We start from the raw sequence: 16,289 nt of genomic DNA on the forward strand, positions 1-16,289 counted from the left end.
GAAATCTAATAAAAAAATGTGCAGCATTATTTTTGAATCCAATTCGCAGACCAAATTATTCATATACACAATTGATATTATTTTCGATACATTGTCTGGTGGGAATGACGTATGGGTGATATTTCAGTACACTTTCAAATTACGGTCTTATTTTTCATTCATAGAAGACAAATAAATTGAAGATGCATTATTGAAGCAACAATCCTTCAGAATATGTACATTCCGATTCAATCGTTTGTTTGAAGAAGCATGTAAATATATATATATATATATATATATTCATATGATGAAGACCTAATCTTTCAATCAGTTTAATTGGGGATAGGAGCTAGCATGTCAGTAACTGCTAGTAGTCTGTTATTATTTATGTATTCATGTCATTTTGTTTATTTTCTTTTGTTACCTCTTCTGACATCAAACTCGGAATTCTCTTGAACTGAATTTTACTGCGTGTATTTTTGTGCGTTTAATTTACAACATTGGCTAGAGGTATAAGGGGAGGGTTGAGATCTCAAAAAAACATGTTTACCTCTGCCGCATTTTTGCGCCTATCCCAAGTCAGGGGCCTCTGTTAGTCTTGTATGATTTTCAGTTTTAGCTTCTTGTGTATATTCGGAGTTTAGTATGGCATTCAATATCACTGTACTAGTATAGATATTTGTTTAGGGGCCAGCTAAAGAACGCCTCCGGGTGCGGGAGTTTCTCGCTGCATTAAAGACATATTTGTGAAATTCTACTGTTGTCTGTTCTATGGTCGGGTTGTTGTCTCTTTGACACATTCCACATTTTCATTCTCAATTTCATATATAGCACTACATAAAAAAGATTCAATGTCAAGGTTAAACTGGCCAAATCAATCTCACTGATAAAATTTTTGAGAAACTACCCTACCAGCTGTTGTGACTTTTATCTTGCTAAAAGATTTGTAATTGACCATGTTGGCGGAGACATGACGGCTAGTTGAGTTGTGCATATGTTTTAATGATGATTAGGGTTTATAAAAAAAATTGTTTTTAAAGTATTGTTAAGTGTGCGTTATGAAAATAAATAATTTCGTGTGATAGTTGGTTATAAATCATCGAACAATATACCGTATACGCCTGAGAGGAGCGATACATTACTTTTGTATGCATTGTAACTACACATGTGTTTTACAGGTAAAAGCAAAATTAATTAAAATAATTAATTTATTTATAATCAGATAACTATTTACATTATGCGTCAGCACTAAATATAAACAAACTCAAACGTTAAACAATTTAATTTCTAAATGCGCGAAAACGTATTGCGCTCGAGAGAATTCACCTGACAAAAATCTGATCAAATTTTCAATTTTTTAGTTGTCTTCGTAAATAATGAATGTTAGCGTTGAGTCTATTTTTGGGAATATTCATTTGAAGTGGCTAGGTGCTTCTACATCTCGTCGTTGTGATATTGTGCTATGGTAAAGAATGTAATCAAGACAACAACATGACCATAGAACAGTTTGTTTGTTTTAAAGATATTAAGATTTAAACACAATGCTGACTGCTGTGCCCTAATTTGACACTGTTTAATACCTATTGTGTGTGTTTTTTGATTACACGTCATATTTAATTCAATATTATTATGAGCAACTGTGTAGCTTTGAAATAAAATTGAGAAAAGAAAAAGGGAATGTGTCAAAGCGACAACAACCTGACCATAGAGCAGACAACAGTCGAAGGCAACCAATGGGTCTTCAATGTAGCGAGAATTCCCGCACCCGTAGGTGTCCTTCAGCTGGCACCTAAAAATATGTATACTAGTACAGTGATGATGGACGTCATACTAAACTCCGAATTATACACAAGAAACTAAATTTAAAAATCATACAAGACTAACAAAAGCCAGAGGCTCCTGACTTGGGACAGGCGCAAAATTGCGGCGGGGTTTAACATGTTTATGAGATCTCAACCCTCCCCCTTTACCTCTAGCCAATGTAGAAAAGTAAACGCATAACAATACGCACATTAAAATTCAGTTCAAGAGAAGTCCGAGTCCGATGTCAAAAGATGTAACAAAAGAAAATAAATAAAATGACAATAATACATAAATAACAACAGACTACTAGCAGTTAACTGACATGCCAGCTCCAGACCTCAATTAAACTGATTGAAAGATTATGTCTTCATCATATGAATATTAGGCTCAATCCCTTACGTTAGGGGTTTAGTATCATACTATCATAAAATATATGAAAAGAACATAACCCGTGTCATGCCAATAACTGTTTTTTGTTTAAAATGTGTTTAGTTCCGATGCAAAGACCCTATAAGTAAAACAATATTAAAGCCAACATGTGCAATCTTTAATGACCTGACAACAGCTAGTATCGTAACTATATCCCTTCTTAATAAGTCTGTTTAAAGGTTTTGTAAGCTTTTGAGGTGAATACCGACATTTTTGTGCTTTGTAAAGAATATTACCATAAAAGATTTGATGTGAAATACCTGAACGTATAAGATGTCTGCATGTTGAGTTATATTTACGAATTATTTCCTTTTACCGATGATACATTTAGTAAATGTTTTGATCAGTTTGTGATATCGAAAACCCTGGTGTAATAATTTTTCAGTAATACATAAATTTCTCTCGCTAAAATCTAATACGTTGTTACATACACGAGCGAATCGTACAGGTTTAGATATATAAACACCATTAGATAGTGACAAGGGAACGTCACCATCTAAAAATGGATAATTAACGATAGGAAATGAAAAATCATTTCTTTTATCATAAATTTTTGTATTAAGCTTCCCGTTAATGATATAGATATCAAGATCGAGGAAAGGGCAGTGGTCATTGTTAGTATTAGCTTTATTTAAAGTAAGTTCAACAGGATATATTTCTTAAGTATACATACTGAAGTCGTCATTTTTGAGAGCCAATATATCATCCAAATTTCTAAAAGTATTGTTTAATTTTTGTATCAAGTGTTGTTTTGATGGGTCTTTGTTAATTTTAGTCATAAATTGTAACTCATAACAATACAAAAACAGGTCCGCAATTCCGCAAACCACGTTTAATCAACCATGTTCTACATAAGGGAATGACTGTACCAAGTCAGGAATATGACAGTTATAACCATTCCTTTGATGTGTTTCAGCTTTTGATTTTCCTATTTGCTTAGAGACTTTCCGTTTAAAAATTTCATTGGATTTTGTTTTCTTTTATATTTTACTTATTTTCATCCATATTAGATATTAGTGGAATTAAACTATGAACTTGTAACACAGATGAGAAGTAACAAAGCTCCGAAAGGCAGGTCGTCAGATTTTGCTAATAGTGACTCTTTTGTATATCTTGTCTTACCTTGCTAATCATTTTGTAAAAAAGAAACATTCTATACCATTTAGGTTTCAAGAAAATAATCAAAAACGAATTGGCAAAATACTTCATTTAGAGGCCTCTTAAAAGAGGTCTTCTAACAGTTTAATGTAAGACGAAAGTATGACAAAACCAAACAGAAAACCAATGATTGAAACGTGTAAGTCCTCTTATTCACTGCTTAACTAGTTTCGTTACAGTTTGACCTTCAAGCTCTGATTTTGTTACATATCAAAATAAAAATGATCCTTACTCTCCACCGTTTCAGATTTTTCATCGACTTCGAAGCTGAACCTTTGTGATGATACCAGGATTATCATTTTGTACGCCATACGCGCGTTTCGTCTATATAAGACTCATCAGTGACGCTCATTCCAAAATAGTTATAAAACCAAACAAGTACAGAGTTGAAGAGCATTTAGGATCCAAAATTCCATAAGGTTGTGCCAAATACGGCTAAGGTTATCTATTCTTGGGATAAGAAATCCTTAGTTTTAGAACAACACATATGATGCAATGAGTATATACTGAATCACCTGTTGTTGGAGCTGCAGCATCTCGACTGTCATTCTCGCTTGATGATTTCCTCTTTCTTCCAGACATTGGTTAACTGATCTGATCTATAATTCAAAACGTTTTCAGTTAATTGATCGCATACGATTAATCAAGTTATCTCTATACGTTATGCAATATCATATTCTAAATGTTAGAAATTATTTTTTCAATCCCCTTGTTAAAGTATATTCAATAAAAATAAATATTTCAATGTCTACATAACATGAATAATAATAAATGAAATACGTACTCCTAGATTTTATCATACAAACCATATATATTTTATAAACCTTATAGTAACATCTGTGTTATGTATGTAATCATATAATATTCAAATAAACGATCCATCAAAATTTCTATCATGAAATGCCTCCAATTGCAGACAACCGCGGGGTCATATGTAAAAAAGAAGTATTGTCCTTCTTGTCATTTTATTTATTAACATAACAGAAATCTGATTTTACTCCTTTTAATTGACAACATGAAGAAAAATTATATGCAGCTTACATTATCATATTTGATCTTAGAAATAATGGAACATTTAATACGATAAATAATACATGTTTTCATTGCTTAAAGTTATTAAGAAACATTTGCATTTTTTAAAGATCGATATTGCCAATGTCCAAAACGTTTTTAAGAATATCAAATAATACATCTTTTTCGATCAGTCTTTTTATAATAGTTATTGCTATGTATTTTAAAGCTAGATTCGATTTAAATTTCAGCTATGATCAGGTCAGATGATGTCCAAATTTGTATAACTCGCCATTTTGAACGTTTTGTAAGACACTTTTATGCAGACAAATCCTAATTCAATATATTGATATCTGGATAAAATCGTTATCAATCGTTTTAATCCAAGTCCAATATCTAAATAGAGAATATTATATGGCTTTTTCAGTATCGCATCCGTATCAACCCGAGACACAAATGAAATTCCAAGAGCTCTGCGCGAGGGTTTATATTGGTTGAGGGTTGATACGGATGCGATATTGAAAAAGCCATATCATATACACCTTATTATATACATATATCTCAAGTAAATGTTTTTTATGTGACATGACGTCATACAGATAAAGAGGTTGAAATTACTTCATACAGATTATAGTACCCCTTTAACAGCACTCATTTCTAGAAAATAGATATATCAACTGCAGACGTAATTGTCAAATCAATAAAAGATATAATAAAAACATATATTAACAAAAAGCATTATATTAACATACTTATAATTTGTAAATGATTAGTACGGAATCAAAACATGAACACATGAACACATCAACCTTCTTCCATCAAACAGTGTAACTCTCACGAGAGACGCATTTAGAGATTATTAGATGTAATTGCAAGCCCGTTATTAAAGAGGCATAACTTTTTCAAAATTATAAAACACATGCAGATAAATCATTGCAGAAACGTTTAGTTTTCTTCGATCAACAATTTGTATTTCTTGAACGATGTAAACATTTAGATTCTTATCTTGTCAGCAACAGTATAAATACCATGAGTATGGATATGTCACCTGTTCATGAAGGTTAGTGGAAAGTTGATTTAGTAATAAAGCCACTGAATACGGAAAATAAGGATAACTATTTATATATGCTAGTAGAAAAATGATAGATCATTTCTAATCTATTTACAAATAATAATGTACTATGTGTTTATACATACGCTACACGACGAGTTCCACATGTGGAGCAGGATCTGCTTATCCTCCCGGGGCAACCGAGATAACTCCAATTTTATTATGGGGCTCGTGTTGCTAAGTCTTTCGTTTTCTATGTTGTGTCATGTGTACTATTATTTGTGTTTGTCTTTTTCCTTTTTAGCCATGGCGTAGTCAGTTTATTTTTTATCAATGCGTTTGATTGTCTATATGGTATCTTTCGCCCCTCTATTAAAGCTATGTCATGACACCAGTGACAAACGTCACAGAAAATACATGAAACAGAAGACAGTTGAACACTACCTCGAATTCTAAAACAACTTTAATTAAGGGAAAATCTAAATTTTGAAAATACTTCGATTTAAAGGGCTCGACCATTAAATCGCGTTATCAGAGGAAGACCAGCAATAGTTCATTAGCAGGTCAAAGCAGACGCGCATGTCTAAATTTATTACACTACATATAAATTAACTGCTCTTGCATTCTCATCACAAATATTGCAAACGCTATCTTCAAGGATTTATATTGATCTAAGGTCAGACTATTGATTTAATTTATTATACACATGATTACTTGATACCCACCCAGCCTCTCCCTTTTATTTTATTTTCGATACTGCTGTTTTTGTTCTTGTTTTACAGATTTATGTGTGTCGTCTGTACATATACTTCAACTTTAAAGAAAACCTGTCACGGCTTCTGGATTCGTTTGTGTTTATGTAAACACAATTAACCGAACTACGACCTCCAAGTGTTGAAGTGATAATGTCTGACAATAATAATGCACTGACCAAAGATGATTTTATGACCGTCTGTTGCCAGAGGTCATGAACGGCGGACTTTATAAGCTGCACCAGTACCGATAAACTTGATTTATTATTATTTAATTTAGAACATTAATCCATTTCTTTATTTACACTTCAAACGTAGTTTTTCATGTTGATTTTGGACATCTGTTGCCAGGGTTCAATTCAGCACACTATTAATTCATAATTTCATTACATTTTAGTTTTATTTCAATTTTAATTATCTATTATATTTTGAAGATTTGATTTATAATTTTAATTTACGGTTACCCAAAGACCCTTTGTTCATGGGTTGGTAACCGACAGAAGCCGTGATCTTACTTCGCCAATAAATATATATTATTTTTAACATGTGTTATCTCTTATAAATTATTATGATATAAATCACTACTTACCAAGTCAGCATAATTTTGTATTGGCTATGTCACCATTTCGGTACTATTCGTCTTCTGCATTTGTTTGTTGTGGTCTCTCTTTCTCTCAAACATGAAAAATTTATAGAAAAATGCGAGATAATTTGTTATCATAGTATACGTTATTTTAATGAGTGTGCAAGAAGCGAAACCAATGCTTCAATAAGAAATTTCTTAAAACAGACATTTAATTGTTAACTGATTCGCCTTGTAATTTGATAACTGTTTTGTAAAATAGATCAAGGAGTCAAATAAAACAAATAAGTCCCTTACAATTCCGACAACTCAGAGACCTTACACTTTCTTTTAAAACAAATGATATTGATTTAAAGTGCATACTGATTACCACTTGTAATAATAGTATCCATTTCAGAAATATCAAAGATAGTTAGCCTTTTGTGTAATTAATGTAATCTACTCAACATTTGTTAAATAGATGAATTGTTCTTGTCAATAGTTTACGTCATGCTTACGCTTGGTATACACATAGTTTCAAATATAATATTTCGTCGTGTTAAAACGAACATAGAGCATGACATGACCGTGATATTTGTTTTTGTCATATATAACTTTATGTTCATATGAATCTTAAGTCTCATCTACAAATAAAGATGCACAAACATATACTTTCCAATAACTCTTGAATATATGGTTAAACAATAGTTACAATAGGATACTTAGTCAATAGTACAGTAGAGAACAAAACTTTCCTTCATAGTTTTAGAACTATATTTCCGTTAATAATATTATCAATATTGAACCATTTTTCCTTAATTTTGATTACTTATTGTTCGAGCACAAACTAATAGAGACCATGTCAATCTGAATATCAATTATATGGTTCTTTTCATAAATTTTCTGTTTACAAAACTTTGAATTTTTCGAAAAACTAAGGTTTTTCTTACCCCAGGAGTAGATAACCTTAGCTGTATTTGGCACAACTTTTTGGAATTTTGGATCCTCAATGCTCTTCAACTTTGTATTTATTTGGCTTTTTAACTATTTTGATCTGAGCGTCACTGATTAGTCTTATGTAGACGAAACGCGCGTTACTTCAGTAACATAGAGAACTGTATAGCTATCTCGACAAAAGAAACATCCAGGAATAGCATTTTTAACGTTATGTGAAGAATTATTTTACATACCTGTTGTAATTTGTGAGAAAACAAGTTTAGCCAGAAAAATCGAACATATCTACATTAAATTAAAAAGAGACTATATATATGTTTCTACGGAAGCGTATTAGCGCCACACATTTTTGTTTAAATTTTTCTTCCTGTGTTTGCGTTATAACGCAAAGGTTTGCGTTTTAACGCTAAGGTTTGCGTTATGTATACCAAAGGTTTGCGTTATATCGCAAAGGTTTGCGTTATAAGGCAAAGGTTTGCGTTATAACGCAAACATAGGAAGAATAATAAAAAAAAATGTGTGGCGCTAATACGCTTCCGTATGTTTCTTTTAATTTATGTCTTTACAAAAACACGAAAAACTGCACAATTCTTTCACTATATTTACATTTCATAAGTAAATTATTTGTCCCTTCAATTCCATGAAGTCATTTATATTGAAATGCCGTTAATGTAGAATCCTCTGCTTTATTATAAGTAACGAAACGCCTTAAAGAAACTCCATTTTCCGGCTACGATATCGATTCTTAGTTTTGTTTTCCATTTCTCTTGTAAACGAGATGTATTGTCCTTTATTTTATCTAGAAAATAATTGATAGAAATGTTTTGATACTTTATTTACTATTTTATGGCGGTTAAAATTTTGTGACAGACTGTATTTAGGTCAACAAAGACATGCAAACGAAAAACGTTTTGTATTGGGGGGGGGGGGGGGGGCAAACATTAGGCTGTAGAACTCTAGGACAGTTTTTTCTATGTTTAGTTTGTAATGAATTCCTAAATATTGTGAAATTCTCCATTTTCTTTAAAAGACCATTGTTGAAAAAATATGTTTTTCTTTATTCAACTATTATTTAAAACTTTTCTGCCATCAATCATAATATCATCATTTAAAACAATGGTTGAGACGTGATGTCACTTAGGGCTGTAGACAGATGTTCACACAGTGATGCCCATAATAAAATTACATGTTTGCCAAAAAGGATTGAATACATTTTTAGTTTTGTTCAGTGCTAATTTTAATCAATACCAACTATTTTCTCCACCATTTATTTCAGGATGATCTGCCAAAAGAACCTTCCATGAAGAATAATATAAAGGCTCTTAAACGTTTTAACCTAGAACAGCTTAGATTTTATAAAGGATTCTATGTTGTATTTGAACACAGCTATCCTCAGAATTTGAGATATGAATATTTCTTTAAATGTTGTCCCCTTTACCATCCCACACAAATCTGTTTTGCATAACTTGTATCTATTTAAATATATATGGGGATTAATCTGGTAAAACAGTAAACATTGAATTAGAAATCATTATTTCTTAATTCTACTACTGTAACAATGTTCTTACCTATAAATTTTCATGTTGTTGATAATGTTACGTGTTAAAAAAGTTGTGTTTATTTTTGCGCTGATAACTTGTAATAATCAAATTTGGTAATTATCATTATTTTGACGTAGAAAACAATACATGCAATATACATTGGACGAATACGGTTAACATATTTGTAAATTAATACTACTTTTTACAGCTTTTTTTCTTCAATATTTGCCATTTGATCTTTTTAAAAACAAAACGATACTTTGTCGATGCCTTTTTACATGAACGACGGAATATTAGATTCAAATATGGAAAAAAGGAATATAAACAATTATTTCCAACTTCTTTCTTTCTGTGGCAATTGATGACTGTTCTTCTAGTTTTTTTGTATAATAATTTAAACACATATACATGTACGACGATGAACCTCTCATACAGTAGGTAAAGTGTCTGGTGAATTGTGTTGGGTTGGATTTTTCAGTGACAATAGATTACTGTCAAGAAAAATAGAACTATCTGACGTATAAGTGAGAACTCCAATGGATACAGTCATTATAATATTCAGTTCGTAACTGCAGTATTTTTGGAAGAAAGACTATACAAGTACAAAACTGTCAAAATAAGAACATGCTCCATCCCATTTTTACCAAATTCCAGATGATATATGTAACTCTAATAACCTATATTTTAGCATTTCACAAGGTCATGTTTTTCTGTTACTTTTTTTGACATCTTTACACTAAATTCATGGATGTTGGACTATGTTAAAGTCTGAATATGCAGTACTTGCATGCAGGTCAGGTATCGTTTGTTCCCGCAAATCTTACAACAGCCCAAGCTAAAGGCGACGAATCTGACAACGAGGATACATCATCATGGGAGAGAGATTGATGTTTATAATTTGGTTTGCAATACAAATCTGTAGATATTAGGATAATCTTCACTTGCGTAGAAGTGTCGATAAATGTGATTTTAGATTTAGAAATCTCATAAAATGACATTATATTAGAATTTTAGGTAGGGGCATGTTGAACGTTGGCTTATTGAATGAATGAATGCATTTTATACCTTGTTCAGTATTAATCCTATTCATGTCAATATTGTTGATGAATCGGAGCGAAACAGAAATTGACAAAGAGAAGTATTGAAAATATGCTAATCTCATTTTAACAGAAATAAATTGGCATTGGATAGGGCAATTTGTGTTCCCTTTGCTGTTCCTTTAACCTGGAGATAATGTTCACCATAAGACATGTTGGATGTGAAGTTAGTGCATTTCAATACCAAAGTTAGAAAAGATGAACTGAACAATCAGTTGGTTTGTATTATGACCTTCCAGAGTTTCGGACTTCAATACAATAGTTACTATATATCTTCACGAGTAGGCGTTAGTACATAACATGCAATTTCAGATTTTCTCCTTCAACCAATCATAAGTAGAAAATTTAATCCAACAATTATACAGTCAAAATTACGAGTTTGCTTTAAATTCCATTTGAATTGTCTCTTGTCATTAAAAAGTATTAGAACCCTACAAAATTTCCTTAATAAGCCCCATGTGACTGCATTGATGCATCTCATTGATCAGATTAAGAAACTTCATAATTTAAAGTGTGCATCGTATCTTTATCTATTTCTAGATATTTACACCGATGGACGACTTAAAACTGGAATCGTCGACCCTTTCTATTTTGCAGTTATTGTATGGCGTTTACATTTTACGCTGCTAGAAATTCTGCAACAAAGAAACGAGGAAAAAGTCACCTTAATCGACTCTATATAAATTATACTGTTATTATCAATCATTTTTTGATCACTTTGAGCGACATGTTACGTGGTTTGAAGATACAGTCAAACCTGGATAAACCATACCCTGAATTGTCTGTTTGCTTGTCCATTCCGGCCGACACTTACATTCCGATGGTTTACCTTCAAAGTCGTCGTTAATATGCCCTCTGTAAACTGGACCTTGTGTATTCCAAATTCAGTCTTATAATGCAGTCCCAATACTCTTAATTACATCAAATAATACCTGTCAAAAGCGGTATGTCTAATTCATTTAAAATGATAACAGTATTAATGGATATGTAATCGAACATATTCATTTATACAATATGGCTTTTCAGGATCATCAAGTAGCCAGGTGTTAAACCGTAAACTTACACATGTTACAGTAATGAGATGTATTATTGAGACACTATAAAAGTGTAACTCCAACTTAAAGACACGCTAAATATATATCGCATAAAACTTCCGATGAAAATTGGATATATTTTTTCGGAGTAAGAACTTTCATATAACATAAATGACGACAGTGTTTCGATCAGGATGAATTTCCATTTGATAAAATGTTGGCTTTTTAAATCGGCTATGCCAACGTCAAGATTGAGCAATGAAAGTAAAACGATACGCTAGTCACAATTCAAACAACGCAAGGATTTGATGCAGATGAAAATAATGAAAATGAAGTGAAACTGAAACTGACAAGTCGGCGACTGATGCTACCGATGTCTTGTTAATATACGAGGATTTGTAAAAAGAGTTTTTTTTATTAATGTTGTAGTGAGTTACTAGATTAGTTATGATCTGTTAATTTGCTATAATTGTGTCTCCCTATGTAGCGGTTGAAACATAGCAACATATGGTTATCCCATCTCCGCAACCCGTCCATGTTCTATTTGTTCCATGGTAGTTTGATTCGTTCATAATTTGTTCAAGATTAATTTGTGTCTTTTTAGGCAATTAATGACATTTTGATATATGTAAAAAAACTGTTGTCTCATATATTTGATTCAACTTTTGTTCTGAAGAACTTACACGTAGTATTTGTGAAGTTCAAGTTGCACATTTTGTTAATGTTCTTGTCGCTCACGAACACAACACGCTTGAATATATTTTGAATCGTAAATAATTTTATTCTTATTTTTACACATATAATTCAGTTAGCTGAAACCAGTTTCCTTATATCATGTATATGGAATACAGCTAATTACAATAATCGAACAATAAAAAGATCAAAACAAATGAATTTGTGGTCTATTCCTCTCGTGTAAACTATATCGTAGAATTGTAAAAGAAAGCATTCCAATCTATCATAAAAAAGGAACAGTAGTATACAGTATTCAACAGTAATTAATCGAATGAGATAAAAACAAATCAGAGTATTCCTAAACAAAAGATTATAAACACAAAAGAAAAAGGATAATTAACAACAAATCATTTTCATTTACTTGTGTATAATATGATGTTTTTATTTTTTCAAAGACGATGTGTAGTTTAAACCTATTTATTTACTTTTTACCTTAACTATTTTTCCCTTATTTTCATTAACTATGTATTTGTATTGTATCACAGATCAAATTTATTCGTTGTTTGTGTGCTAATTTGTGTTACTACGTTTTTTGATGGAGATAGGCCTTCCGATTGATATTAAATAGTGTAGTGTTCTATGTTGTGATGTTATACTATAGTTTCAGAAAAGGGAAAAGGTTTGGTACCATAAGAACGTTTAATCCCGCTGAAACAGTTTGTAACAGTCCTAAATAAAAAAGAAGATGTGTCAATGAGACAACTCTCCACAAGAGACAAACAAAGACATAGACATAACCAACTATAGGTCACCGCACGACTTTCAACAATGAGCAAAGCCCATACCACATAGTCAGATATAAAAGGCCCCGAAATGACAATGTAAAACAATTCAAACGAGAAAACTAACGGCCTTATGTATGTCAAAAACGAAAAATCAAATAGGTACCACATCAACGTACGTCAGCCACTGAATTACAGGCTCTAACATTGGACAGGCAAATACACAAAGAAGGAATCTGATATTCATTGGTTGCCGTCTATTTAATATGTGGTTTATAAGTGGTTCTCGTTTTTATATAGATTTGACCGTTGGTTTTTCCCGTTTAAATGGTTTACACTTGTTAATTTTGGAGCCCTTTGTAGCTTGCTGTTCGTTGTGAGCCAAGGCTTCGTGTTGACGGCCGTACCTTGACCCATTATGGTTAACTTTTATAAACTGTTACTTGGATGGAGAGTTGTCTCATTGGCACTCGTAACACATTTTCCTTTATCTATTTACAAACTAAAACCGAGGGAGACACATCAACTATAAGACGAAAACTAAAGAACAATAGGAACAGAGAATTGCAACAAAAACAAACGCCAACACATACATATAAACAAACAATTTGATAAAAACTGCCATATTCTAGACTTGGTACAGGACTCAAACTCACAACACTCTCTTTTCTTTTTTCGATGTTCGAAAAATGATTTGGTGCATTATCAAACAGTATTACAACCCATAAGTATCATAATGATAACTGAATATTAAATTGCAGTCAATTACAAACAGGGTATGCGTGCGTTAAAATGTTTAAAAATTGAAAGCATTTATTTAAATGTTTCGGTAATAGAAGAATCTTTAAGTATTATTATAAAGATTTTTTGATAAAAGGACAATAGCAATAATCGTCAACACTAAAAAAAACTAGATCATTTTACATTGAAACAGATTTAAAACCTGATAGCAATTATTTGATTTCGGCAACACAAGATGCGTACGAGAAATATACTCTTGAAAGAAGAATGAAAGTACAGCCGCAATAATCTGCTTATCTTGTAAACATACAAAACGGATCATTAAATAGATAATCATAGTGAGCAATTTTAATGAATAAATATCGTTTGTTATGTTCTTTTGAAATATATATATATATATATATATATAGAAACATTACTTATTGTATTGTATATCCAGAATCATTGTGTTAGACCGACAACTATTTTAATCTAATGACAATGCACTGAAAAATGAGATTATTTAAAGTCATATGAAACGAGTGTCTTATAATGGAAGTATTATCATAATTGTTGATCAAGTGCAGGCATATATACTACAATAAACCCTGAGCCCACCTATGTTACATTTACAACGAATGTATTACATATTGTCGACAAACACGTTTCATTAAGTAATTGCTCATCAACAGCAACATTTTATTTACCCTTCGAGGATGTCGTCATTTTGACATGCATAAACTATTAATACAAAGCAGATGCAACACGTGAAGCAAACGGCAAATACGCGAATTGATAAAGCGATGTGGTTTGTTTTTCTATGTGTTTTAATCTGTTATTTAAACTATTCATTAAACGTTGTTAAACGAATATGCATGTTTGGCAACACAGGCTTGCTCTGTTTGATGACATGAAAGAATGACAAACAAACAAATATTTAAGAATTGAAAACTGTCATTTATTATTAAAATGACGACAAGGCAACACAATGAAAAATATGTATAATAAAATAAAAAAATCATATTTATAAACAAGATATATGGTTATAATATGGATATGGCGACAAAACCTTTTAGACCAATCACATCAAAGATGGGGTTACATTCGCCACAATATTGTTACCTAAAGCCTTCCGTGTAACAATATCCCCCATCCAAGCCGGTGATAAAAAATTCTAAAATAAACAAGTAGTTCTAACTACCAAAAATTAGACAAAAATATAAAAGAAAATTATCTACATCTATTATAGAACATTGACGTCATCTATCCCATCATTTTAATGAATAAGTTTGCAATGATTGCCGCATATTTCATAAGTTTCGGAGATTCAGTAGGATATTTTTCAAAATAAGTTGCCCCATAAATGCGAGAAGCTTCGTGCCACTGTGCTCTTGACCCAAGTTTTGCCTTATAACTACTTCTTTTAACAAATGTTAAAGAATCATTCATCTCTACTGAAACATATTTGACAACTTATGCTTTAGATTTCAGTAAATCCTCTAGATTAGTGTATTTTTGAAACCAAATATCAGCTTTCAGTTCAGGGTCCACACCCAAAGTCAATGGACGTAATAAATTCTGGCCTCCTAACTTGGTTGACAATGTACCTGTGTTTAAAGTGCTCTGAAGAAGATAGTACACCACATGTTGACTCGGAGGTCCTTCAGTTGACCTCAAACACTGTTGACAGCTACTGCTAATAACTTTTGAGCAGGACGGATTGCTGGTCTCTTATGATTGGTGATCAATCATATTGGTTGAGTGTGAAAAATTAGCATTTTTAACTCGTTCTTGGAGAATCAGTTGTTGCAACATTCCTTCCAGTGCCCCTTTGTTGACGTGTTTTTCATCACGGTTCCCCTCCAACTTGTTCTAGATCTGTGCGTTAGCCGGATTTATTTACGCGAGGTTCCGTAGTTAAATTTACTGCATACTTGAAAATATCGCCAACTTAGAGAACAAGAAAAAAATAATTGAATAGTAGTACATTGGAAGATTTTTAAATAATGTTAAGGATTTATTTTTTTCAAGACAGTTCAAGTACAAAATGCATCTGATAGATACGCTGTTTATTAGTAATGGTATACCAGGAATACTTGATGTGAGATTTCCTATCCGTAAATACAAATTTGAGCTACTAATCAACGTATAGATTTTTTTAACTGTTTTTAGATAGTAGACATCAATGATGAGTTTATCTGTTGTTAACCGTGAAATTGGAAGAGGATATCAATTCAAGAGGTAATTCATAATCGTACGTCAAAAAACATGAAAAGAGAGTAGAGTCAAAAAAAAAAATTAATAAGGACAATAACAATTACTACAAACATTAAACATTTTAAACAGAAATATAAATATTGTCCAACACTACCCCAACAAAATACATGGATAAACATGGATAAACTAACGTACTGGAGAAAGGTACATAGTTCCTACTGATCATGTGGCAGCTTAGATTTGATTATAATTGCAAGGAAAAGTTTAATTTGATTTTCCATATTGAAATACATATGTGAATATAATCTACGCATTTTGAGATTTTTACCGAACATAGGGGAAAATGTTGACAGTATTTGCATAGTAAACAATGATACTGTCAAATTACCTTGTTGGACAAATTGATCAAGTGAGAGATTTAGCCATTTGAATGATGGATCATGCCGGCTATTATTTGTGTAGAATCTTGTATAGTATTGATATCAAATTCCCGACACTTGAACAATTAAGAAAAATTCCCAATA

The 16,289-nt window shown here is 31.8% G+C and overlaps 1 protein-coding gene across 1 annotated transcript in view; it reads right to left on the minus strand.

Moving 5' to 3' along the window:
- LOC143077048 (zinc finger MYM-type protein 2-like) overlaps nt 1-11,135 on the minus strand; it is an 84,757-nt gene extending 73,622 nt beyond the window's left edge. The window contains exon 1 of the mRNA XM_076252935.1: nt 11,095-11,135. Within this exon, the coding sequence (XP_076109050.1) occupies nt 11,095-11,135 (41 nt within the window). The remainder of the gene's footprint in view (nt 1-11,094) is intronic.
- Between the last annotated feature and the right edge of the window lie 5,154 nt (nt 11,136-16,289).

This window comes from Mytilus galloprovincialis, chromosome 5 (genome assembly GCF_965363235.1).
Source record: "Mytilus galloprovincialis chromosome 5, xbMytGall1.hap1.1, whole genome shotgun sequence".
Lineage (NCBI taxonomy): Eukaryota > Metazoa > Mollusca > Bivalvia > Mytilida > Mytilidae > Mytilus > Mytilus galloprovincialis.